This window comes from Anopheles gambiae, chromosome 2, assembly GCF_943734735.2.
Source record: "Anopheles gambiae chromosome 2, idAnoGambNW_F1_1, whole genome shotgun sequence".
Lineage (NCBI taxonomy): Eukaryota > Metazoa > Arthropoda > Insecta > Diptera > Culicidae > Anopheles > Anopheles gambiae.
This window is the reverse complement of record NC_064601.1, coordinates 80,227,474-80,254,976: the sequence shown is the minus strand read 5'-3', so window position 1 is coordinate 80,254,976 and position 27,503 is coordinate 80,227,474. Positions and strand designations below refer to the sequence as shown.

Here is a 27,503-nt window from a genome sequence, read left to right as displayed (position 1 = left end):
CATAACGCCCCGGTTTTTGCCCCGTCAGTGTCCGGTCCCGGACGGTCCCTGACCGCTGAAGTGCTCGCATCTGGACAAACAATAAACAAATTCATTAACCCCAACCGTGATTACTTATTACACTGTGCTGGCTTCGCACACGGGGTGGTGGGAAAGGTTCGTGATGCGAGCAAGGCAAATTCCCCATGATCCATGTTTAACCCCTTTCCATCCGTGGAAGGCTTTTTCGCTTCGCGGTGAAGGAAGGTACCGCTGCGATGGAGAATTCATGCACGTTGTGGTGGTCCTGCCAGGGAGGAAAAGTAAACGAAGGGTAGGGAAGGGAACGGTTCGAAAGGGGGAAAGTTGTTTGCTCTTTCATAAAGCCTCAACATAAAGACAATGTTTTGACGGAGCGACCGGGGGTTGTTTCGCAGATGCGATGGTAGATTTATCGTAGCAGAACCGTGGCAGACGTGTCAGTTTTTCCGTCGTTCCACCCAAAAATGGTACACCTCGTCTAATGAGCACGGAGGGGATACGGAGAATGAATTAATGTAATGGATGAGTTGTTACGTTGTTGTATCGTTGAAACGGAACCCCTGCCGAACCCTTCACAGGTGTACCGGTGAGCGCTTAAGCAAGACATGATCCGCGGACATGCGAGCACTAAATGGGCAATGTTTTAAATATTACATCGTTTTAACGGGGGACGACGACAGGGGAAAATCGAAGGACCGGGGGCTTGAATTATGGAATAAACGAGCTTGTAACGGTAGCGACTCAAAGGAATCAATTTCAGGAGAATGCTTTGGGGTATTGTTAGTCTGGTGGGCGTGGGGTAACAGTGTTTGTGCTTTGTATTGAAAACATCGTCGAAGGGAGTTTCATGAAACGAGACAAAATGTTTGAGGAATTCTAAGGGCAAAGGTTAGTGAAAAGGAGGTGTGGACAGCAATGATATTTAATTTAATTTTCATTTGCATATTAATTTTTTATACAACTGATTTAAATAAAATGGTTATTCTTGGATTGGATTAAACATCCATAATTCAATTTTGTCCTTTATTTCGAACAAGAATAATTTTAAAAATGATTCTTCTTCTTCTTCTTTGGCTCAACAACCGATGTCGGTCAAGGCCTGCCTGTACCCACTTGTGGGCTTGGCTTTCAGTGACTAATTGATTCCCCCCCATAGCAGGATAATCAATCCTACGTATGGCGGCGCGGTCTATTTGGGGATTGAACCCATGATGGGCATGTTGTTAAGTCGTACGAGTTGACGACTGTACTACGAGACCGGCTAAAAATGATTAAAGATGATAAAAATTTATGAAAAATGTATGAAAAATAAAAAAAAGAATGATAAAAGCACATACCGTTATGCTTCTAATTATGGACAGCCTCAAATTACGTTTTTTGCATGTTTTTATTGATTATCTTCATATGTTGGCACTGGCCATACCACTGTTTAATTTGATATGATTGCCATGATGTACTAGGATAAATTAAAAATGTGTCTGACCCCTAGAAGGCCCTGAGGCGCAGTAAATGAATATTTTCTGTCGATCAGTTCACCACCTGAGGCATTCTTAGCAGTTTTGCTTCAAACCGACACCGAGAGTGTTATTTCTTTGATAATTCCTTTTGAACGCGTCCATGTGCATTTAAATACATCGGAATCTATGGTGAAAATAGTTATCAAAGCAAAACCAATAGTGTTTTATCATATTGTGGTCTGAATTTCATAAAAAGCACTGTCCGGAGTTCGAAGAAAGATTTCTTATCTTTTTTGTTAATTCCGGACAGCCGAAGTAAATTGTGATTAATTGTATAAAAATATGTTTTTAGACAGTATTTGTAGCTAGAAAACAACGATTTTACAAGATGTATGTGACAAACTTATTGATGGCCGTGCGAGAAAGACATTCAATTCGCGTAATAGTTCTTCGGTTCAATTCATTTACGAATACAAGAGAAAAATAACATCCAAACCCTGTTGTATTTGAGACCGTTGTTCTGTTGGTCTAGGAAGGCAACTTACAGAATCAAGTATCCAGACCTTAAAACAAGTTAAAAACTAAAAAGGTGTAGTGTGTGTGTAAATTTGAAGGTTATTAAAGGAATTTTGAGGCCGGAATATGAATCAAAATATCGTTACAGTTTCATGATATTTAGCAATGTTTCGAGTAAAATTATTAGAAATCTTTTTTTTCTCAAATGTAGAAGGTTTGCTTTAGTAAAATGAGTTATACAGACGTTTGGCCGATTAAAATTGAATTAGTTAGAAAATATTCGCTCGCACGGGGCGGTCCCGTGGTACAGTCGTCAACTCGAACGACTCAATAACATGCCCGTCATGGGTTCAAGCTCAGAATGGACCATCTCCCCGTAGCAAGGATTCGACTGCGTGGTAATGAAATAAGTCTCGAAAGCCTGTACAGGCCGACATGTCCGCGTAGGACGTTACGCCAAATAGAAGAAAATATTAAATGCCAAAAACCTCTTAAGTGTCCGTAATTCGAAGCACATAAGAAAGCAAAATAGAAAAATCCTCACAATGCTTATCATCCAGAAAAGAATCAAATTTAAAAAAATGTGTGAAAAGGAAAATTGTTGAACACAATATGCGACACGATATTAATGAAAAGAAAATATTGCAATATTAACAGAAAACAGATGATCAAAGAACATAAACATAAAACAAATAATTGCTGAATAAATTTGGATAGGAAATCAAGTAATTTGTTTTATAAATAAAAGTTATACAATATACAATAGATCAATAAATAATGTAAAGAACAAACTAGAATAAAAAATGAAAAAAGTTTGAAAGTTTTTAAAAATTTTCTATCTTTTATTTTTCTATCTATCTATCTAAAATTGAACAAACAATTGCTTTATCCTTAATTTCGTAAACTGATTAATTTGTTTCATGATTGGTCTTTTTGTCGTATATGTTTTTGAATTATATTCCTGTTTTGTTCTTCTATGCAATAATTATTTATAACAATAGAAGCCCTTTTAAAATGTTCACCTTTCAGTTTTTTTGCTTTAATCAAATCAGTATTCAGCATTTTTCACCCTTTCACTTCCCTCCTACTGACAGTACATATCCCCATTATCTATGCTGCTGTGGTTAGATTGAAATGTCGTTTTTGCGTTGTTTCATATTAACAGAAACCTAGCACACACAACCATACCACAAACCACTGCCACACTGCGACTATACGGTGTGGGTAAGAATAGACTGCAAAAGGGAAAGAATCCATAGCTATGGAAGCGTTAGAACAAAACGGTACGTGAAAAAGGATCCAACGTGAAAAGGATTATGGTCGCGAACGAGAACAGCGTAGAATAGCGTTTTCAGACAACACGTGCTAGCTGAACGATAGCTCAACAAAAAGAAAGCAGAACGAATTACATGACGACTAATGAGTTGTTTCATCGCCCCAATCCGCTGGATAGGCGAGGCCGTGGCGGATTGCTACGAGAGATTTTGACCAGCCGGGTTCAGGCTCGGGTTGATTGGGGTGGGCAAAGAGTGTGTTTGCATGGATGAGATACGGCAACCACAGGATATACTTATTTGATGTCGAAAATACTTTTTAAACCCGATGCGTTTCCCTGTGGTTTGGTAGGTTGTATTTTGTGTGGACATGGCAGATAATTAGTTGGAGATGCAGAAGGGCAAATTGTGTAAATGTTTGAGTTGTATGTATGTATTATCCTGCTAAAATTCGTAACCAACCCAACATTATTCTATTCCGGTAAGTGTGAGTAATTTACTTCAGTACTAATTCAGTAGTATCTTAAGTGCAAGTCGAGCATGGAAACGTGCTTATCCTCTTAGCGATGAAACGTGATATACGAGGGAATTTGACGAATTTTACAACATCATACAGACGGTAGATGATTAGTGTTTTTATTCGCTTGTGTCCTTTTGTCCCAAGCATCGACCATTGACCGGCTCGACAAGACACTCATTAGAGTGCATCGTGTGCTACGCCGGCTATTCGTTTTTGCGCGTCGTTATGATGAAATTTTGAGAACGAAGACGCAAAACCTCCCTTCCATGCACAGTCTACCCTAGGACAAACAGAGTGAGAGCGTTTTTATGTTATTCTTCTTCTACGAATTCTGTTGAATGCTAAACGATCGTCCAGCCAAGTCCACAGCTTGCCATATACCTTTCGAGGTTGCCCGTGGTCTACCCTAGTGGGCTAGTGGAATCGTTTGTTTTTTTTTTACTTAAACATCAACTGTTCGTAACAGCAGTCTTTTGTCTCGGAGCAGTAAATTATGGGTGTCCAGCTTTAGTTTCATCCTTTACCGAAAAAGGATCATTCTCCATTCATTTCATAACGATGAATATCTAATGGAGTCTGCTGGCGACGTGCTCTTCTAGCAACGGTGCAAAAACGAGGAGTCACAAAAACGAGGAGCCGGGGACAGCAAGGACTTCATTTTGATCAAACGACAAATGACACGGGGACAAGATGGGGGAACGATACGGTGGACAATTGGTGAGGAAACTGGGAAGAATTTAATTTTGTTTTAATACCCTAACTCGAGGTAATGCGTTTGGGGTGGGGGGGTTTGGAGTTGATGAAAGTTGAGATGGAGATTGTTTTTAATAGAAGTGTTCCTTCCTAGTCTCACTGCAAACAGGAATGATCTTTAAGCATGATTGGTTGGGAATTATGTTTTAAAAACTTGCAGAGGGCTGATAAATGAATGAAGAGATAAATAAGAAGGTTTCACATCAAACACTCAAATAAACTGTAAAAGATATAAGATAAAAAAAACTACTTTTGAATGTGTCCTTTAAAAATAATGCAATTTCATCAATAATTTAATGAAATTTAGTTCAAAGCGCAGAATTGAGCTGTGCTATACAGCGCCTACCACAACTATATGGACAGTCGTTTTTCGTGATTTGCGGAAAATCCATAAGAGATAGATAAAAACAGTGAATGTATTAGTTGTGCAGAATACTATTTCACATTTTTATATATTTTTTTAAAAAATTTTAAACACATTTTTGCACGACTTATGACGAAAAAACAAATTTATTGTCGTACAAATTTAAGTCGCCGGTAGCCGTCTGCTTGTAAAGTTTTGTGATGAATTCGTTAGGTAGTTTATGAGCCTATATAAGGACTGGTTGAATTAGTGATGTGGTATTTACATGTATTAGATACAGGGTGTTCGAGATAAATTTGACAGTTTCTGAGGGAATAGGAAAGAAATTTTTATCAAATTTATGTTAAATATTTAAAAAAAAAATTTCTACAAAGTTTAGCTTACCATGTTTGCCGCATTTTTTATTCGAAGTACCCCCCCTCCGCGTCGATGGCCGCCTGCACCCGCTTCCGGAACCGCGTGCCAGCCCGGACAACCATGTCTCTGGGGATGGCCGCAAACACGACCTTTATTCTGGCCACCAGCTCCGCTTTGGTATTGCAGGACGCCCTGTTGGTGTCCCGCTCAACTGTGCCCCACACAAAGTAATCCATAGGATTAAGGTCAGGGGAGCTGGGTGGCCAAACGTCGGTGCTGGTGTATCGGTCGAAATTAGCAGTGAGCCATTGGCGTGTTTTTACGGCCGTATGGCATGGTGCAGCATCCTGCTGCCAAACGTACGGCCGCCCATTGGCCACCGTTTTGTTTTTACGGTGTTCAGCGAACACATCGCCGCCTTCCGAATTTCGGCATTCGTATGGCCTGCACGAACCATCATAACACACGTTACGCGCTTGTACAATTCGGTTGGGTTCCACATATTTACGGAGCTAGACATTTTTTACACTTGTTCGCACAACTTTTAGCAATCGAATGACATATCAATCATTTCGATACGTCAACTCAACCCTGAGATATAAACCCAAAGGCAAGGTGTCAAATTTATCTCGAACACCCTGTAAGTATTTGAAAACCGGTAAGAATATGTGCAAAGAGTAATACTCTAGGCCCATTGCAATTGAATATCGTGTTGGTCTGCACTTCCTCCAAAACATTTACGGGCGCCTTTGTAGCGGTCTAAGAGAACATCGATGGTGAAGTGGGAGGTGGGAGGAAAAAAATATCGGGCTAGAATTATATTCCTCAACTATGTACGTAACAGCAGCAAATATTTAGATTCTGCTAAAAAATCGTTGTTGAGCTTTTTGTGTCGCTTTTGTTTGATCGGATCAGTTTTGAACCGTTGTTCACAACATTGATAAGGTTCTCATGGCAATTTCAAAATAATTTTTGAAAATCTTTTTACATACAGTGGAACGCCGTTTATCCGGGCTTCTCGGGACTTGATCCTTACCGGACAAGCGAATAACACGGATCATGAGTCAAATGATATATTTTATCACCAATTCCTGATACATTTTTGAAAAATTATTTTATTTTTTGGTAAAAATAACCCAGTTTTTATTCACTTCATGTTTTTCTATTGACAATATTCGAAATTTGCCATGAATTATAGTGTTTTTTGTTATGCCAATGTGCTCTTATAACCGCTTTTTTAAATATCCTCCTCATAACGCAATATCACCTTTGTATTGAACTGTCATTTCTCAACAGCACGGATAATCGGAAAGCCGGATAAAAGGTACCCGGATAAACGGCGCTCCACTGTACTTTGGTTTGCTTTTTCAAAACAATCAATACACGCGAAAAAAAAATTGTGAATTTTTTTGATATTCGAAAAAAATATATTTTGATAATTACTCTTATAAAACTTATAAAACCTTAAAATAAGTTAAAAAAACACTTATTAATAATCGTTCGAAAATATATTTCTTTGAAACCTTTGTTAGAATATGTTATTTTTTATTTTTGAACGATTTTTAAACGCGATAGCACATAAAACCTGTTTTTCGAAGTGTCTTAATAGTTATGGTACGACAATAAATTTGTTTTTTCGTCATAAGTCGTGCAAAAATGTGTTTATTCAAGTAAATGTGTCGTGAAAAATTTGAAAAAAATATAAGAAGATGTGAAATAGTATTCTGCATAACTAATACATTCACTGTTTTTATCTATCTCTTATGGATTTTCCGCAAATCGCGAAAAACGACTGTCCATATAGTTGTGGTAGGCGCTGTGTAAGTTTAATGTATCAATCAATCCATAATGGTGAAAAATTTACAGCACGCCCTACAAATTAGAGTTATTAGATGACGAAGACCAGGCGTCTCCATTGCGGTTAAAAAATATATCAATTTTAATGTTTTATTTTTTTTACAATGGAATTGACAAGATCAAATGATTGTAAAAAATAATATGATAGGAATTCATTTTTTATTTTATGTTTTAAATTATTTATTATATTTTTTCTACAACGTTTTTCTAACGTCAATCAACCTAGTCGTATCTCACACGTTGTAAAATGGTATAAAGTTGACATAATCGATTATGTAAAATGCAAACAGTTATTTGAGTATATTGTACTGATTCGATGCATAAAATGTTAATTGATGTTTCAAACATTTAAGAAGCAGTTTATTGACTATTTTTTTACTTCAAGAAAAATTACATAAAAAAATTCTTTATTTCGGATGAAAATCGGGAAGATTGTGTTACGTGGTTACTTCACGTTTCCATTAATGTCCATGCACTTAAAAAACGTGATGATAGCCATTTTTTCTTTGGAAAAATGCGTTATACGCGTTTTGTATATCTATTGCTTTTTTTTTATTAATTTGATTTTATGTTTTTGGAATAATAAGATCGCTATCCTTTTCCTGATGTTTCTTTCATAATATGAACATTTTTTTTATCAGTGTTTAGACTGCGTACACTCACAGTGGCCATATATTCTATTTTCTGACTTTGCGACTCCCTTGGACAGTTCCTTAGACCACTTATTGGAAACATTTCTTCATACTGGTTTAAGGACACACTTTAGCTATGCTCATGCTAAAAATCAGATCGATATCTTTAAATTTCAGGTAAATACCGTTTGCGCAAGGTTCGAACAGTAGCTGTACAGTATTTTTTAAAAGCGTGTCATTGTTAACCGTAATTTTAAAGATAATAATTTTATTTAGAATTTAAATTTAAAACAATTAGGATTTAGAATTTAGTGTACATAATTGTCTCGAATTGATCGGCGCATTTTACTCCCGGCCTGGGTTTTAAAGTAAGCGTGGGCATATTACTTTCGTATCTCTAAACCTTGTCCAGCAAGGTCATAATTAAGGACTTTATACCAAAAGCTCATATCGGTAACATTGTAGATACCCTTAAAAGTTTAACAGATTTAATCGGGAATTTTATTTTTGGATTTCATCAGCCTGTAGGACATTCATCAGAACTATTTGTTGGGTTTTATTGATGCATGAGTAATAAGACAAGCATATTTAAAATTCAGAATTATTCACAATTTGCCATTACCTTTGACCAAAATGTTACTTCCTTACTAGCTTAAATCCTATTGGAATCAATTTGTTACAACTGATAGATTAGACGTGACATTCTACCAATATTTTTTTTCACGTAAACTCGATGTCACTCCCGTTAATAATAATTGTTTGTTTCAACTACCCACCAAAATCGGATGTTTTTAAGACTTCTCCACAATGGGGTAATGAAAATTGTCGTTTTTCCTGTTCTTTACTTTTTTTTTAATGAATTATGTATAAAAACTAACAAAAATCATCATCATTACTTCATTCTTCATATTTTTAAAAGATTAAAAAACTTGAAAATGTTTAATAACAATAACACCCTCTTCAAAATTACTAAGTTACTTCATTTGGCTAATTCGGACCGTAGGGCGCTTGGCCTAGTTTATGTAATACGCAGATGACCACCCAAACTAGTCGATGGGTCATTAATAACTGATATCAAACGCTTTTAGAAACATACTGGCCAATATTGGCACTCTATTTGGTTATTTTGCTAAAGAATGGGAACTGTCAGACTATTTGTGGACCGCATACATTTCATACCTTTTCCTTCATTTTTTACGACACAAATTGCACACAATTATGGGAAGCAGAAACAAATGTCGAATTTAGGACATTTGAATGTGTCTTATATGTCCTTTACTTTAATTGCTTAATCATGCAGGTTTGCTCAGGAATTTTCTACACTTTTTCCTATATTTTTGAACCTGTCCCATGACTGTTTTCTATACGATAAACGACGATTTGCGAGACAGCAACAAAATGGAAACGTGTGCAAAGACTTAGCAAAACCCTGTTTTGTGCTCCATAGACTATTGCATTTTCCGTACACTATTGAGCACAAAATCACGAACCAGTTCGCTTCAACTCGCCAAAATGAAGCAATCCCGTTTCCGTAGATAAACAAAACTGTCACAATCTTAAATGACAGGAAACTTCATCTGCAGCATACGGCAACATACGGCAGCCTACTGCAGATGTCACGTTCGCTACTATATACAGCCAACCACTATCGTTTACTGCTGTGTTATATCTTCGCTTACAACAACCGTACACCGTACACTAAACCGACCGAGCAAACTTTCGCCCGACGATCACCTTACCACCGTGTGCCATCCCGTAGACAGTTTCGTTTATTGATCAAACAAGTGTTGTTTATTTTCAGATCTCTTACACTAACCACTCCTTACTGGTTTGATAGTCCCGTACCCTTTGCCACCACTGTTGGTGCTGGACTACTTTCCTCCCCCGGTGGTGGAAAAGAGACAGTAACAACAACAAAAAACAACAGCTCCCAAATGGGATTCTTTTGTATGACGTTTAGTGGTTGTGGGCGAAGCCTTCAGTAACCCGCAAGGGGAAGGTGACAGTAAATGAGGCCTTCTTTGCTTTTTCACCAACCCTCCATCGGCCCATCGTCTCGGGAGCAGCAAAGCGACCACGATCGCTCGATTAATTGGAACATCTAACGATGGAACTTTTTGCCTTATGTGTGCAGAAGGGCTGCGTGTTTATGCACGAGGGAGGCAAAACGATTAAGTAAGTTGTACCGAGCAATCCAGCAGTGGCAGTGGCCCGACTGTTCTGGTAACTCGGGGCTCGGGAGTACAGCCTTGTAGAAAAGCAGCCCCCCAGAAAGCATCCCGTGTAGAAAGCTCCATTATGTACATGACTTGCAGGGAATGTCGTACTTTTATCTGTGCGTCTTTAACGCAAATGAGTTTTCGTTTGTTTTCAGCGGAACGCTCTCCCGGGAAGGCACGGTTGTGGGAGCGGTTAAGAGTTGTCGAGTTTTGCGCGGCTTTCCCGACTTCAAGAGCCGGGTTCAAGGTCGCTGCGTGATGCGGTGTCGCCGCGGGGCGCACTCTCGATGTCATAACTTTCCGCTTAATATGACAGCGAAGGGTTATTAGGTTTGGCACCGTGTGCACTGTGAATCCATGGGGCGTTATTGTGTGTTCTTTTACCTTTCCACGTGGTAGGATTCACATACACACACACACAGCCACAAACGTACAATTCTTGATTGTGCCGCACAGTGGCAGCATTTCGTTGGCAAAGGGTAATCAAAAATGGATGCGCACCACCAGTGGGACGACTTTAAAGACGAGCGCAATTAAACGGAGCAGTTCTTTTGCCCGCCCGTATCGATTTGGGGGAAACAAGCGGCTGGCTTTTCAGCGTCTGTTTTATAATTGATTTAGCTGTTTAAAAATAAAACAACGTCTGCATGGATTAAGAGAAGTTGGTATGGAATAAGAATGCCTTGTGTTACACATTAATTATTTGGCATATTAAATTGAAGCTGGTAGCGTTGATTGATTTAAATTTGAGCAATTTACAGTATTTTATTTCAGTAGCTTTGTGGTTTTGTTATTTTTAACCGTTGAATTGCTAAATTTCCACCAAAAATCAATCTGCTGAACATTAGTCGATTATTATTTCCTTTAATAAAACATATTCACTTACAAGGAACTTAAATTGCGTATAACATTAAAAATATGTATCTTTACATAAAATTTAATTTATTTCACTAGTACATGTAGCATTGGTTGCTCTAAACACTTTTTTGCACACTTTTATCCAGATGTCCTTGGGGTTCTTTTTTTTTATTTGTGATTTTTATTCTCAAAATATGCTTTGACAAATAGTAAAGAAATACCAAAAATTCCTGCTTACTATTCTGCCTTTCGTTTATATTAATTTGTATTATATATTGTGTTACGCATGGCGACATCGTGTCTATGCAGCCTTGTCGTTATTTTAACTTTAATTTATCTGATAGTACATTTAAAGCAGCTTTTAACAATGTCTAATATAACTCGTTTTAAATAGCAAAATTGTACTGTTTTTCATGTTTATATAAGTTTTTTTGTATTTGCAAGCTACATGAAAATGACGTAGAAGCTTGCTACGAGACTGTGTAATGAATTTTCTAAAAATACTCTTTGTATCTGTAACACATTTAAGTCAAAAAGTTAACAAAAAACCAGCAATAACACCTGTTTAACAACTTTTTTTTAAAGTCTAAAACAAATATACTCATTTTAAACATAAATTTGTATTATTTTCGTTTTTTGTTCTAGCCAATCCATCCAATGCCATTTTCCCAACGGTGCCAATTGATGCCACATGCGATCGCACAACTAACGCGTTCTGTCCGCTAAGCAAAGCTAACAAACATCCATTCCAGCCTGACACACATTTGGCGTGCCGTTTTAGTTTTTCGAAGCCGCGTTTGATGTTTACCGATTGCTATACGCCCTCCTTACCAGCTGGAACGCTTATTGTCGTACACCCACTAACCCATACCGATCGGGATGGGATTCCTCCAACGGGTGCGATGGTTCAACGGAACCTTTGCGGTGGTGGTGGTGGTGGTGGTGATGCAACGAAAAAAACACAAACGAACTCTCTTCCATCAAAAGCAAATCGTGCCCTTCAGTCGCAACTAACGAGCGTGCTTGAACGCGTGCTCAAAATCCTTCCAATTTAAGGGTTGGAAGAGCGAACATTGGTTTCTGCCCCGCACATTCCTTGTTGCCGCCAGTTCCAGGTTCGAACGGTTTGCCAAAATCGATGCCCGCACGAAGACGGTTTAGAGTCGAAAGTCGGCGGGCTGTCGGTCGACCATTAGGTGCTGTGACGTTCGACTCGTTGGCTGACTGTGGCTGGGGATCAACGGAGAAAATCTTTCGGGCGGGTCCCCGCACACGATTTGATAATGGAGGTAATTCGTTCCGTTGATAGTTAGTTGATAGAACACGGTGTCCGCGGACGGGTGACTCGGTGTCGTTGGTGTGTCGCGCACCCTTTCGCTTCCTGGGACGACATTCGTTCAGCTTATTATTGTTGGATGTTTGTCCTGGTTTTTTGTGCTTTCGGTCCTTGTTGCCCTGCCCTTCGCAAGCTCGCCGTTTTGCGCACACATTCACATACATAAAAAGTGTCCTGCCTAGTGCCGGTGGTTTGCTTCCGTGTATCTATCTCTTCGCTAAACTGACACTGATTAAAACTTTTCTCCCATTTCATGCTTTGCATCCATTTCGGGCGGTTTGATGGTGACTGGCACGCCACCCGGGGCTGGCCGCACGCTGGGCCAAACTTTCCGTCACGTCATCGTCCTGCGTCCTTCTCTAACGCGCTGTGAATGCCCTTTTGCACTCACTGGCGACTTAATTAACTCGGTCGCAATAGCAGCAGCAGACAACGGCATCACAGCAGCAACAGTCAGCGCAAATGGCTTCCACCAGCCCGCAGTCGGGTGGAAGTCCCGGTGGAGCGGGGGGGTCGACCACCGCGCCACCCCCCACCGTGCCAGCGGTAGCACCACCGTCGACGCGGAAGAAAACGGGCAAGTTTCTTGGCTCGGCACTGAACATCACCAATCGGTACCGGGCAAACAGCAGCAGCCTGAGCAAGGTGAGCCTTGCCATTACGAATCTAAAGGTGATCCAGAACGTACCGCTGCCGCCACCGATCAGTGCGATGATTGCGTCGGACATACCGCCGGTCTGCAAGTATCTGCCGTCCTATCGGCTCACCTCTCGGAATCCGTTCAATCGCGAGGCGTGCGAGGCGATACTGCGGGAATCGATGGACAAATCGCTGCAGGGTGTAGAGTACAGTTCGTACTTTGCGCCCTCGCTCTGTCAGCAGATCTGCGAGGACATCAAGACGCGCGTCAAGGAGCTCAAGTTTGACAGGTGCGTATGCGTAGTCAGGATCATGCGGGGTTTGTTTTTTTTTGCGGATCAGCGATGTTTTGGGGAGAATACATTCGGGCAGATTTGGACAATGGATTGTTGTGTGCTAAGTAATTGTAGATCGAAACATAAACAAACAGCAAACACTGCAAAGGCATCAAAGAGCTTCCAAATGGTTTGACAAACATAATCAACTATCTGTACCGAGAAGTCTTTAGAAATCATGGAAATGATTACTGATTACACCTTCATACGCCATCAAACCTATTATTTGAAGAGAGTTGAGTCGTTCCTTCAACATTTTAAATGCCGTAAAGACATCTTATACTTCATCGCACCATGGATATTGGTACTGAAACTACGACCAGGGTTTGTTGTGGTGCTGTCCTTTGTACTCAAATCATGGTGATTGATCGGAAAGAGGTACTCTGCGGTTTACCTTAAGAATGAAAAGAGAATTTCAAACGATATATGGATCATCCACAATTGTATTCAATCGTTCTTGTTAAAAGAGCTGTGGTTAAACCATTCAACAGGAGCAACTAAGAAAACAAAGTTTACAAATGCTCACCTGCTTTGAGTACACTCGTGCGGGTTTATGTGTGCATGGTGAGACTGTACCAATCAATCGATTCCTTTGTCAGTGGGTTTGTATCATTCGTTGGGTAGACCCGAAGAAATACACTCGCTTTAAACACTAAGCTTGATATTGTTAGGAAGACTGAAGCAGGTGTGAGCTCACTACTTAAACAGTAGTCAATGCAGTAAGTTTTCTGATTACTTGTCTTCTGAATTGGTGCAAATGGGCTCATAATTTTTTTCACGATTTTAAGACTTGATTTTCTTTCTCATCGAGCTTTCGTGCAGTTAGTCGAATCCTTAGGCCAAGACCATTATTTTGCACTTATTTTAGATCGACAGAGTTTGGCTCAAATGACCCGGTTTCAAAAAAGATGATTGCCTATTCCTTTACAAATTGCACTGTCTATTTTAATGTTAGTGTAAACAAACTTAATTAACTCTTGCGAAGCGCATTTTAAGGAGATTATTTTTATTTTTTTGGTTAATGCTTGTTTTATTCCTTTTGTTTTACCACTTAGTTGTATTGTAACGTTTACAAATAAGTTGTGTAGGCCTATAGTGGCTTGATGACTTAGATGATGATGATGTATCCCACCTCATACCCCTTCACAGGATTGAGATAGACGAATTATCTAACGATAATGAGTTAATTAAATGTTACAAACAAAGTATAAAAAGAGAAACGAATGTGGCTATTATCAAGCAAGCACAGTCCAATCACCCACATAGGCGACCCCGAAACCCCCCACAACACGACCAACCCCACACCTCGTCTAGGTGGGCCATGCCAAGAGACATCCCGTGTCGATCCATGTATCCAGGAATCCTTGGTCACCCATACCACCCGCCCACATGCTACTGAGAACAACATTCAGGGTTTACCAGCATAATAAACAGCTGTCCACTTGTTTATAACTATAGTCGTTTTGAATAGACACCGCTGTCTACCACTTGCTCACATGTCAGATGGTGTAAGCTACTCTGTCCTAACTATTGTTATAAACAAGTGGACAGTTGTTTATTATGTTGGTAAACCCTGTATGTCTCGCGCGCGAGTCTCAATTAGTGATGGGAAAAATGAAGTTTTTGTCGGAATCGATTCTACCTAGCTTCACAGTTTTCTGAAATCGATTCCGGATAGTAGGTCCGGAATCCGTTTCCGGAATCGGCTCCGGAATCGGAATCGACTCTGGAATTGGTTCCGGAATCGGCTCCAGAATCGGAATCGACTCCAGAATTGATTCCAGAATCGGCTCTCGTATTGGAATAGGCTCCTAAATTAGAATCGACTTCCAAACGGAGTCAGTTTCGGCATCACCATAAAAATAGGCGTTTTGATCCAATCATACTACACATTGATTACTGCAAAAAAATCAAAATTTACTCGTAAACGATCCATTTTCATCGAGATTTCCGGACTGCTTTCGCTTCTGAAACTTTTTTTTAATTCAATAACTAATTCCCATTTCAAATCTAATTCTAATTCTGGAGTCAATTATGATTCCGTTATCGGGGCAAATTGCGATTCCCAGGTCAATTCCGATTCCAGAGCCGATTCTGATCGCGGAATCGGCTCCGGAATCAACTCTGGAATCGGCTTCGGAGTCAATTCCGGGATCGGCTTCGAAATCAATCCCGTAATCGGCTCCGGAGTCAACCTCGGAATCGGCTCCGGAATCGGCACCGGAATCGACTCTGGAATCGGAATCGATTCCAGCATTGGAATCGGATCCGTAATTGATTCCGAACACGGAATCGTAATCGGGTAGGTCCGATTCCGAGCTCCCATCACTAGTCTCAATACTGTGAAGTCACATACATTTTTTTAAATTTACTAATTACTCAATGGTTATTTATATTTAGTGATATTTCAAATAAAAGATTATCTTCAATTATTATTATCATTATTAGTATTATTCTTATGTTTTCCAAAACAAAAAGAAGCAATCTCATGAAAGCAAAAAAAAAAAAGAAAAAAGTCCTTGGGATTTACTAATTTACATGAAAAACTACACCGAACAACAATTAAACAACAATAGTTTTAATATAACTAGCACTCATTTTTTTTAACCTAAACAGCGACTAAACAGAACTAATTGACCTTGGCATTTTATTATAAAATTGAAATCCCTTAAAAAAGATTGTATTCATGGCCACAGACGAGTTATGGTTAAGGAGTCTTGCGTCATGTCTTGGCTCTTCGAGTAAAATGCTGATGGATATCCGATCAGATAGATTGGTTTACATTACAATATACTTATATTTAATGTGTTTAAAAATTTCATTGGTTATTGGTTTTTACATGTTTATTAAAGTCATAGATTATCATCGCTTCGCTTTAATATTTCTTCATATTTAAACTGAACTGTTTGAAATGCAGGGCTCCGCAGATAATGCATTTTGCTGTTCATAACCTCTGCTTATTCAAAGGTGGACCCCAAAGAGGATTCTGTGGTTAATTACCAGTTCGTTGTCTATTTTCTTATCGTCGACTCGTTCAAATGCTGCAATGGTTGCTTTGCATTACTGTTTTTGTCTTGTTTCTATTGAAAACTAAAAAATACATGTTGTTGATGTCAAGGCACAGCAAACAGCATATTCATCTCACCCTGACCTATTTGTCGATGAGTTCCCGATGGTAAAGCGTTGTGATATTAATTCTCGGTGCAGAATGGAACGGTTCAACTAACACGCAACATTACCAGATTGGCCTGAATGGTCTGATCCTTTGCCTGTCGATCCAAGACAAGCTTTTCATTTTCCATGTACAACGTTGTGCATTGTTCGCTAGAGTTAAAACATACCGGGGATTGGGCTTTTGGTTGAAAGGATACTAGGAAGGTGGGGTAACATGCCCATGCTTATGTTCGTATTGCACGTGTTTGGGTTCTAGTGCGTAGATCGAACAATTTGAAGAGAGCCCGTTCTCCGTATGCTATCCGTCATTACATGTATCATGACAAGGCAATGGAAAAAAGGCAATATACAAAACGTAGTCTACTGGAAATTATACAACATGTTCCATGATCTGCATCTACATCCAAATGACAATCGTTGACTGGTAAAAATCAATCCAATAGCTTGTATATTTGTAGAGTAAGGCATAGACGCGTTCATGGATAGGAACCAACAAAAATAAAAAATAACAAACCAGTGTCAATCTGAATGGTTTTCATAAATGCAAGGTTGGACTAAAATAAAGAAAGCCTTCCTTTTTTCTCCCTTACAAATATTGAGGTATTAAACTGCTTGATACTCTTTGATTGGAAGGATGATAACTGAAGGAATTGATATATAAGTTGATAAAAACACATACAGTGGAGCGCTGTTTATCCGGGCTTATCGAGAATTGACCTCGCTCAGATATTCGAATAACATGGATAATGAGTCAAAGTATATATTTTATTTCAAATTTCTGATGTTTTTTTAAATCTGTGTTATATTTTGATGAAACCTAGCCAGTTTTAATTATCTTCATATTTTTCTAATCAGAATATTCGAGAACTGTAATTGCAAAACAACGAATAGTAAATACATACTCAATTACTTAAATATGAATAAACATGGAGAGTAAGCCGGTCTCGTGGTACAGTCGTCAACTCGAACGACTTAACAACATGCCCGTCATGGGTTCAAGTCCCATGACGCTATTCTGCTATGGGGAGAATCATTAAGGCACTGTAAGCCAAACCCGCAAGTAGTGGTACAAGGCAGGCCTTGACCGACTACTGTTGTTGAGCCAAAAGAAGAAGAAGAAAAGTGAAGAGTGAAATAGAATAATGCATATGGTAAAAAAATTATACATTTGAACAGCATATCACATTAAACATGTAAAAAAATATTGAATTTGTATAGCATTCCCTTAAGGGTGCATAAACTAACTGAATTGATACAATGGATAAACAAATACATTAGCCATTTCCGCTACATGCCTTCATTATTCTTGCTCGAGTAGTTCTAAATGTGGTTCCTAAAAAATGAATAAATTTTTCAAATTTTAAAATTTAATCATTAGGTAGTTTAAACAACAATGTTTATCAATATAACACCATTCATTTCGAGTGAGACACCCCTAAAACCATTAACTACACATTGGCGAATTATTCAATCAATTCACTCCTTAAATAGAGATTAAAACAGTTTATGTGTAATTATAAACCATGCTACTACACCGACTGCAATTAATATGTGTGCAGATCCACATCCAATCACGAATCCTACGCAGGTCTCATGACGAGAGACAGAATCCTTAGTTCAAATGAATTGAAGTCTACACCATCCACCGTCTCCTTGCGGTTTCTTAGTATTCATTTCTACCAAACATGCTTGCTAGCTGTTGGCCTTTGTGTCGAGGTGTCAGCTCGCTCCCAAGTCCCAATGGTATGCTAAACCATCTCCTGTTAAGTGCGTGATTTTGCTGTACAGGTAGGATGCTCTCCCCTTGTGTGCATTCGGTTGAAGGTAATATTCATTTTAACGTACAAATAAGACTCCCGGGAATGCATCGGGGACAATATCGGTATGATTGATAGCGGCCCAACTTGCTTGTTTCTATTTCGCTTTCTTCAACGATTATTGTATTACTGTACCTTACAGGTATAAAATCATCGTCACGGTTACCATCGGTGAACGGTACATGCAAGGCCTGAAGGCAATTACCCAGTTCCTGTGGGACCCGGAGAAGGATAGCTACGCCACGTGCATCTACGACGCGTCACCGAGTCTGGTAGCTGTCGGGACGATTTACGCCATCTATTTCGATTAGGTTGCTCTCCCGGACGCTTTGCAACGCAGCGTGTGGAACGTCAGCAGCAGCAACAGCAACCGTACGATGGTATAATTTCTACGAATATAATTTCTGCGAATGCCTGCAGACATTCCAGACAGCTTGGCAGCGATGCGGCATCAGCCATCGGGCGTTCATCTATTACTTCACCTAATGGGCGCGTGTGCATCGTCCTGAATTAACCGAAGCAATATGATCCAAAATGCTCCGACATCAGGGGCTCGAAGGATTTATCATCCATACTCTGCTAACTTGTGCAATCGTTCCCCGAAGCAGTGAGGAGAAATATAACTATTTTTGCTATTGTTGTTGTTATTTTCCTTCGTGCAACTTCGCTTGGAAATGCTTTGAATGGATGCAGTACAGTTCGTCATCTTTCATTGTAACATCCGTATATGCTACTCAGGCATGAGCTGGTTTATTGATTTGTTTCTCTATTTGTGTGTGCCACTTTACTGCATCATTGCTGTAAGATTCACATATGAAGTGGAAATAAAGGTGCAACTAAGAGAGTCTAGGAACATTATACATGGTTTAAATCATATTTAAATTAAGAACAGGTCAAGAATTAATGCCGTATGCGTTGAAATGTTTGTATGGAATCGTTATTGCATCGAACTCATCAAGTGGTTGGATGCGTCCGGGATGTTTCCAGTGTTATCATGCCACACAATAGCTGAACAGTCTGAAGTGCAAAAGTGACGCAATTGATAACTAATATCAACCTGCCTAGGCGGAACCAGCTCATCGAGCGGTAGTTGTTAGCACGCGAGAAGAGAGCGTCGTTGTCTGGCGCTAAATAGGGGGCTTACGAGCATGAATTGAGGATTAACTTCCGAGCTATCGATAGTATGTAATGCAAAAACGAAGAGTGAACGTGAAGAAAGTTAATAGAAAAAAGTCATGTTAATAAAATTTGTTGTTTGTATTATTACAGAAACTAAAAACTGCAGTCGCTAATAAAATTAAAGTTATAAAACATAAGTGTTAAGTTAGGTGTTAAGTGTTAAAATATGTATGATACTATAGTGAAATTTGATTTAAACAATAAAACTTAATTAAACCTGCATTGCAAAAGGAATCAGTCGATACAGAAACATGCAATTATGGTTCTATTCACTGTCTAATAGTAGTGTCATTACAGCATAATAAAAGAAACCATGATACAGGTTGAAATTTTTTCGAAAACAATCAAATAAATAGATTAAATACCTGCTGCTGTCATCGTTTTTGAATCATTTTGTTTCCGCTTTAAAGGCACGCTTGATAGTCAATTGTCTTATCTCTTTCTCGTAATCTTATCATTTGATAATGAGCTTTTGTGCTCTTTGATCTAGTTTTCTTACCGCGTGTCAGACTTTGACGATACAAATCCGTCTTGTAATGAATTACTTCCGTTAGCTTGTTTTAGAGTTATTGTTTTGTTCTGCACAGCTTGTCTCGTGATTATCTTTCATAGGTTTTGCTGCCTACGTCATAAAAGAATGACATCATTCTGAAGTGGTTAAAATCTCGCTTTCAATAAAAATCTTGCTGAAGTGGGTAAGCTTTTACGGTGAATAATGAAAGCCCTTTGGAACACTGGGACGTATTGTAATCGAGATCAAGCGTTTTGTTTGGTTTGATTGAACACTTTATTGCTCTTGTATGTGGGGTTGTCGTTTGTACAGCGGCATGCTAACACGATCAACAGGTTGCGTGAGCGCCCCGCTTTTGTTTGAGTTACGCGAAGGCAAGCGTTTTCAAACGATCGTGACTCGCACGTTAGGAGGGAGCTCGGTTGCTCACGGTTGCCATGGCAAATCCATCGCCCAAACAGATGGACGCGTTGCACAGTGGTATTCTTACGCTGTTGAGAACAAGAAAATGTTGGTTTTTGTTTGGTTTAGATTAAAATATTCATGAGTGTATATTTACGTGTAGTTTCTATTTTATTTGCAAAAATTGATACATAAGTATTGCGTATGAAACAGTAACGTATAAACAAAAATATATCAATGAATATGTTGGTTTTTATGTTGGCTAAGATAACATAAATGGCCAGTACATTTTAAAAACATACTCTAAAGTCTTTTGGAATTAAAAGTATAAAAAATGAAACTTTAAGAAATTATTATAACGTTTAACAACAATATTAACTTAAGAGGCACCCTGTGCATTCATCAAAAATAACATTTTCTAGCGACTGTTTGCTATGAGGTCTCTTGTTGAAGCATTTTTGGAGTTACGGGTCCATTCCATGCATTCCAACGAGCCTGATGAGTGCCTGCTTGGCAAAGTTCGTTCCATCGAAGGGGGATATTTTGTGTTTCTATACTTGTTCTTCCCTTTTAGCTTGGCTGTGGTTTGTGAAATAAAAAAATAGGGGAAAACCCGTTTTTGTATCACCAGGGAGATGACTGTGGGCAACCGTGTGTCTACCGCTGCAGGTGTGTGCTCATTAGATGGCAGGGCTAGCGATGTCATAAAATGCTTTCATTAAATCGACATTAAAAACTAAAATTTCATTGTTTATATTTCAGTTATCAAACATTAGATGTAAGTTCACAAGTAAAGTCGGTAGTAATCCAATGAACCAAAGGAAACATACAACATATAATATCCGCACACATGTAAAAATATAAAAATATAAATAAATATGGCCTATTTAGCTATAATGTCTATTACCTATTTATACATATTTTTTTAAATGAAAAATGAGGTGATTTCTGAATTAATATTTGTTACTTGTAAAAAATTTAAACCTATTATACCAACCAAGAACTTGAACACACAGTTTCTAAATGAATTAGGCAGTTTTATTATGCTCCTGCTCAATGAAAATTCAAACACGAGTTTTGTACAAATATTTTATAAATCATTGCCTTTGCTCTGGGAAACCCTGTAAAAATCTAGGGGAACGGGACGCCCCGATATCGCGCCGCACACAATCGATTGCTGACGAGCCTACGGTTGTGTTGGTGCGCACACAAAATCACACCGTCGGCGAATGATCGCGTCCCGTGTGTGTCTGTACTCCCCGCCTGCAGTCCCGCTGTTCACATCCACGCGCGATTTCACCCGCACGCACACGTACCATGCACACTCAGCTGCCGGACGGGTTTGTTCCCCTACGATCGGCTTAAGCGCGCTCAGTTACAGTGCAGGAGCTCTGGCGACCGGAACGCGCGCTGGTCCAGTGTCTGAGTGTCGGTGGAACGTTTGTTAAAAAGCTCGCGAGTGCTCCCACCCTCGTTGTCTGTCGAATGCGTTTTGTGGGTCGCAATAACGGAGGTGGAATAATAGTACGAAAAGGGAACGTAAAGAGAAACAAAATAGTGCCAAACAGCAAGTGCGAACGCCGCGCGTTGTCCGCGTGTGTACTCTTCTGACCCTTCGTGTGTGTGTGGTTTGCTGGTGTATCGTGTAAGTGTCCCAATAGAGTAGTGCAATACAAGATCAACTCATTCCCATCACAAACAAGATCGAACGAATGATCGAAAAGTTCCCCGTTGGGCAGTAGCTGCTGCAGGAAATAAAAATTTCTCTTCTCTTGTGTATGGTTTTCTTTTCGTGGATGCTGACGTGTGTGATAAGTGTATTATCTCCTGCTTATATTATTGTGTTAACCTTTATACACGGTTAAACTGAACTAGCGATCGAGACGTACGATCGAGACAAAGTTCTGCTGGATTTTAGGCACCAACAGCCGCAGTGGAATGGAACAAAATGGAGTTGAAGATGTGGCATGCCGTGCAGCAACAAGATCAATCCCTTGATGTTCCATGTGTGACAAGCGAATGTGATGAAAGTTGGATAGAGAGTATGAATCGGGAGAGAGCGGGAGTGAGATAATCTGAACCTGGTGGTCGGTTCACAATCATAGTCGGCAGTACTTTGGCGATAATTAGTGGCAGTGTGTTAAATGATCTGAAAAGAATTAGAAACCTGTTTGAAAATGGTTCGAACGCTTTTTTCGATTTTAAGGGTTTAGGTGATAACCGGACAGTAAAACAAAAGACGCACAAGAGATATTTTTAGTTGTTGCTTTCCACTACATGCTGAGGAGTTCAATGTTTGATAATAAATGGAATGGAATGCCGGTTCATGTAAAATAAATGTAAAGTAAATTATGAAAAAAATAATCAAACGCACATTTTATCACCTCGCTTACTGTTTGCCAGTAACTGAATGAGAACATAAAGCAATGTCTCAATTATCTCCTTGAAAAATCAATAAATAAATAAATACATCAAATTTATCTGCGTTTTCCCAATATTGGCACAACTTGTTCTTCTGTCAAACAGCTCCGTCATTTCACGCGTAAGCGTCCCCGATAGAAGTGTTTGTTTCGTTGAGAAAGCACGTGTACTTATATATTAGAGATTCTTGATGGCGTCATTATACACCTCTGCCTATATACATGGTAACAGAAGAACGATTCGTCCTCTGCTTTGATGGTGCTGGTGTGTATGTGTGTGCCTGTTGCGTGTTGCGGTTAGGACGTTCTAGGTAATGTGGTCACTTGACCGCGTTACTGTCCTGCCAAAGAATTTAAACAGGCCAAACCAGCACACCGCAAGGACAAGTGGTGTGAGTGTTATCGAACTGCCAACATTAGGCTGACCTACTCCCGGCTCTCGCTTGTTCCAATGGATTATTCAGCGTTCTTTTTTTTCTTGTTGCAACAAATTCTTCCACAGAACGAACCAAAAATCGAAGCATAATCGGTGAAAGAACATTTTTCTCAACGGTATTTCTCCTCGCCGCCATTGTGTGGTTTGTAGATGTTTGGGAAATTAGCACTCTGACCAGCTCTTTGCTTTCTCCCTGCTTTCCTCCTTAAACGCATTCTCTCTCTCTATTTTGTTCCGGTTTGCTCAAAACAGTGAGTGCTTTTGAAGTTAGAATGAGGTTGAATCGCTGTTTTTTGTTTCTAATCGCACCCACCCCTAACCCGCTCAGGTGGAACCTAAAACACGAGAGACAGAGGGAGAGAAAATAAACAAACAAACAAACAAACGCGCGTACCCCGCGGAGCGAAAAAGCGTTCTACCAGTACACGTGCTTCATATGCATTAGCACGTCTCAAAACAATGTGGTGAGGTGAAGCAAAGTGTACGAATCGTGCAGGTTCTGCGTTTTAGGCCACGTTCCGTTTCGGTCTTGAAGTGTGCCGTTCGTCATCGTCATGTGGACTGGCTGTGTATTTAAGCATGTGCTAGAATTAAAGTTAATGTGGATTTGCTACTGTGATTTTCCCAAACAGCTTCGCTGTGTTCGTTTAAACCTGTCCCCAAAAGCAGTGTAAGCGCCTGCTAGAAACAATAACACGCGACGGTTGCGAACGGTTTCTTTATCGATCGGTGGGGGAAAATCGTTTGTGTGATGTTTGCGTTCCCCCCTTCGGTTTAACAAGTTTTCCATCACCGTGAGCTACGTTTTGATGACGGTTCTTTACTTTTTGTTACTCTTTCGAATTTAATTGACAGGCTGCAAAAGGTGTACGGAAAAAAAACAAAAAAAATAATTCCTTCTGAAAGATCAACTCAAGGTAAGTGTCATGAAACAGTTGTGACAGTTTTTGCCGTTGCTCAAAATACACTTTCCTCTATTATTTTCCCTTTCGGTGCGCGGTGGGACGATGTTCATTGTTCCTTCGTTTTTACTTCTCCATTTTCCCCTCCTATTATGGTGGCTTACCTTGGTAGAAGCAACGCAAGATGGGAAGCTTTCACGCTTTAGTTCGGGCTCGGAAAACAAAAAATCATCGAAATACCAACAAAATCACACAAACGCACGTACACAGAAAAAAGAACGAACTGCGTTCAAAATTATGCAAATTAGCGAGGAAAACAAATGACAAAACCTTGACACAAACTGGCTGGTTCGTCTACACCCATTGTGTTACTTGCACCATCCAACCAACCTCCCGTCGCAAGCGAACAGGGTGGATGGTTTCGTAGCTGTCCATTTCCTACGTTCACAAGATGCTGCTTCGTTTCACAATTTTGTTGTTTTTTTTGTATTATAAAAAAGCGACAGCATCTTTGCCGGAAAGTGACTTTTGTTTTGAGGATGGGAATAAACTCACCGAAACTCAGACCCACCCTGCTAGAAGTCACAAGTAAACCAACAACAACAGACAGAAGAGAAAAAAATCATCCCATTTCTATCCGTTTTTCCTCCGTCCGCTTCATTATTATTGTTTCCATTTCGGGTTTCCGGTCCGAGGCGATACTGGTAGCCTGGTGTCTAGATAGGGGGCACGAGGGAAGCTGCATTGTTTGGAGTGTGTTGGGTGAGTTTTTTTTTTCCAAACCAATTTTTACCAGTAGAAAAATACATTACTTTAAACCTGCTGCAGCGCTCGTGAGATATGAAAGCGAAAGTTTACGTCCCCATCGTATTTTGATGACCGGTGTCCCCATTACAGGCGAAGGGGAGCGGCAGCTGGCAGGAATCGAAATTAATTTGTTTTACTTTTCGCTCTCCCGCTGCGTGAACGGTTTACCTTGCGTATCAGCAATTTAAATGCGGTCTTATAATGCTTGAATTTTGAAACACTAGAGTAGAGAGCAAAGATCACATGAAGACAGTGATGTCGTGGGTATGTATGATGCCCAGAGAAGAGCGAATCAAAGTGCATTTCAAAAACAATGTTCAATTTTAAGAATTTTGAATAGATGATGACGATACCAAGTCTATAGATCACAAATCAGTAGTGGGGCCATTCACGATACTAGTCAAGAAGACACGAGTTTAAGTTAGATACACAAAATTTCAATCTGTCAGTGTAACAATGTAGGTCATCGGGGTTATATTTTCGACATCCAATTGACAATTTTGTTCTGACATATTAAGTATTTCAAATGTTTTGTTATAATACTGCACAATCTTCTTGTTTTTAATTTTCCTGGTTGAAAAGAAACTATTACTATTTTTATCTATTTTAAACATCGTTTTTAACTGTGTTTAACCATTCTCGATAAAACAAGTATTTTCATGGCTAGGCTAAAAACCTGAAAATCTGAAACCAAACTCCGTATAAAACAAAATTGGCTAGTATCGTACAATCCCCCAGTAGTTGTAAGGTAATTTTATAAATATTTGTTCAACATAATTTCCACAACTTATATCTATAGGGGCGCATATGTATAAGCACATCAGGTAATGAGTTCTTGGTTTAAGATATTTGTAGCTCCTCGTTTGATGTTTCATAATATGTGGATAATGTGCTTATTATTTTTGTTTATAATCGAATGACAAATTAATGGCAACAGATATTTTTTTTAATTAAATATTTTGGGGACAAGAACTTTAATGTTTCTTAACTTAAAAACTTATGAACTTAAATGAACTTAAAAATCATAAATGTTTCTAATATTATAATATTCAAAGCATCAAGCTTATGTTACGCAAAATCACTTCAAAATAAAGTCGCATTTTCAGTATGACTTGCTTGAGAAATAAATTAACTTACATTAATGCTTTTTTTTAATAATATAAGAATTTAATGTGTAATACTAAAATCAAAACATTCGGACCCGAGAGAATTTTAACGAGGGACTCTTAAATCATGTAAAGTAAAGGAATATTTGTTATTTATTTGTTATTTATTTATTAAAATTCAACGGACCGCAAGTGGCCCACTTGAAGCGAATTCATTTACATTCATTCATTATAACATAGTCACATTACGGTCATTCATTTGTCACGCTTAGTCTTAAGTAACATAATTAACATGTAAAAGGTCGCACGACACGAATACTATTCAACAATGCGGTGCGCGACATGTCAGGTTGGTGACGATCACAAATGACATTAAACTCACGGCACATACGAATAAACGGATCAGAGGAGCCAAAGCGAGTGCGGCGTTCCTCCACGTCAAGTAGCGATCTAGCTCGGAGCGATCTCGGCGGGACATACATGTTGAGCCTCGAAAGAAGCGCGGGCGAGTCGATCCGATTGTCAAGAAGTCCCGCGACAAACAGCCTCTGAGCGTTGCAGTTCCGCTGCTTCAGCGTCTCGATGCCAAGCAACGCACAGCGTCCCTCATAGTCAAGTTGGACACTCCAGGAGCGCAAAGCGAACCGCGTGAATTTGCGCTGGATCGACTCTAAACGAGCTAGGGGACGAGCAGCTGTAGGCCACCATACTGCAGAAGCGTATTCTAACACTGGTCGCACCAAAGCACAGTATAGCGTCTTGATGCAAATCGGGTCAGTGATGTCTCGTGCTATTTGTTTTAGTAAGCCGATCAATTGGTTACCCTTAGTGACAACGTGCTCTAGCTGGTCGTGGAAGCTCAACTTTTCGTCAAGGAGCACTCCTAGATCCGTGACACAGCTTTTGCGACCAATGGTAGATCCATTTAACGCATAGTCATACACTAAGGGGCACCGCTTTCTCGCAAACGTAACGACAACACACTTCTCGACGCACAATTCAAGACCATTCAAAGAGCACCATGACTGGAAGGTACTTAGAGTGGCTTGAAGGCGGAGTTGGTCTGACCGGTCGCTGATAGGCAGGAACAGCTTCGCGTCGTCTGCATACAGTAGGTGGCCGTCAGGAGGGAGCAACCGTGTTACGTCATTCAGGAAAATGACAAACAGCAGCGGTCCAAGATTACTCCCCTGCGGCACCCCAGAAGAAGCATCGATACGGCGCGACGTATGGGGTCCCATCTTCACGCAGTATGTGCGACCAGTAAGATAGGAGCGCATCCAGGCCAGCAGCTGCACAGGCAGACCAAGCGTTTCGAGCTTTGCGAGCAGCAAGGCGTGCGGAACGCTATCGAAGGCAGCCTTGATGTCCGTGTAGACTGCGTCGATCTGCGAGCCGGCATCGATGGTCCTGTGGCAGAGGCTAACGAACTCAACCAGGTTGGTGGTGGTTGAACGCTGAGGGACAAATCCATGTTGAGCTGTGCTAATGTAGTTCGAGGCAGCTGCGAGGAGAGGTTCGTACACCAGGAGCTCGAAGACCTTAGCGCAGGCACAAAGCGATGTAATGCCACGGTAATTACATGCATTTGATTTGTCCCCCTTTTTGTGC

General features: G+C 39.8%; 2 protein-coding genes across 10 annotated transcripts in view; both read left to right on the top strand.

The window, feature by feature from the left end:
• The first annotated feature begins 11,758 nt into the window (after positions 1-11,758).
• LOC3289914 (dynein light chain Tctex-type 5) lies at positions 11,759-19,542 on the top strand. 2 transcript variants are annotated; one of them, XM_061642565.1, is made up of 3 exons: positions 11,759-12,117; positions 12,588-13,093; positions 18,272-19,542. In XM_061642565.1, the coding sequence occupies exons 1-3, from the start codon at positions 12,112-12,114 to the stop codon at positions 18,438-18,440; spliced, it is 681 nt and encodes a 226-aa protein (XP_061498549.1). In that variant the 5' UTR covers positions 11,759-12,111; the 3' UTR covers positions 18,441-19,542. The 2 variants fall into 2 exon arrangements, with proteins under 2 accessions (XP_061498549.1, XP_061498548.1); XM_061642564.1 differs by having other exon boundaries at positions 12,585-13,093.
• Positions 19,543-21,575: 2,033 nt separating this feature from the next.
• LOC1274877 (putative ferric-chelate reductase 1 homolog) overlaps positions 21,576-27,503 on the top strand; it is a 51,419-nt gene continuing 45,491 nt past the window's right edge. For 3 of the 8 annotated variants that reach the window (XM_314066.5, XM_061643256.1, XM_061643258.1), the window contains exons 1-2: positions 21,576-21,866; positions 23,933-23,994. The gene's annotated coding sequence lies outside the window, so the exon portion shown is untranslated. Of the gene's footprint in view, positions 21,867-23,329; positions 23,995-27,503 lie in introns of all 8 variants that reach the window. The other 5 variants (XM_061643257.1, XM_061643264.1, XM_061643262.1 and 2 more) reach the window with 3 other exon arrangements.

Excerpts from the sequence above, each read along its gene's own strand:
- LOC3289914 (XM_061642564.1), top strand. Across the intron at positions 13,094-18,271 it reads AAGGAGCTCAAGTTTGACAG|GTATAAAATCATCGTCACGG; the intron begins GTGCGTATGCGT and ends TGTACCTTACAG.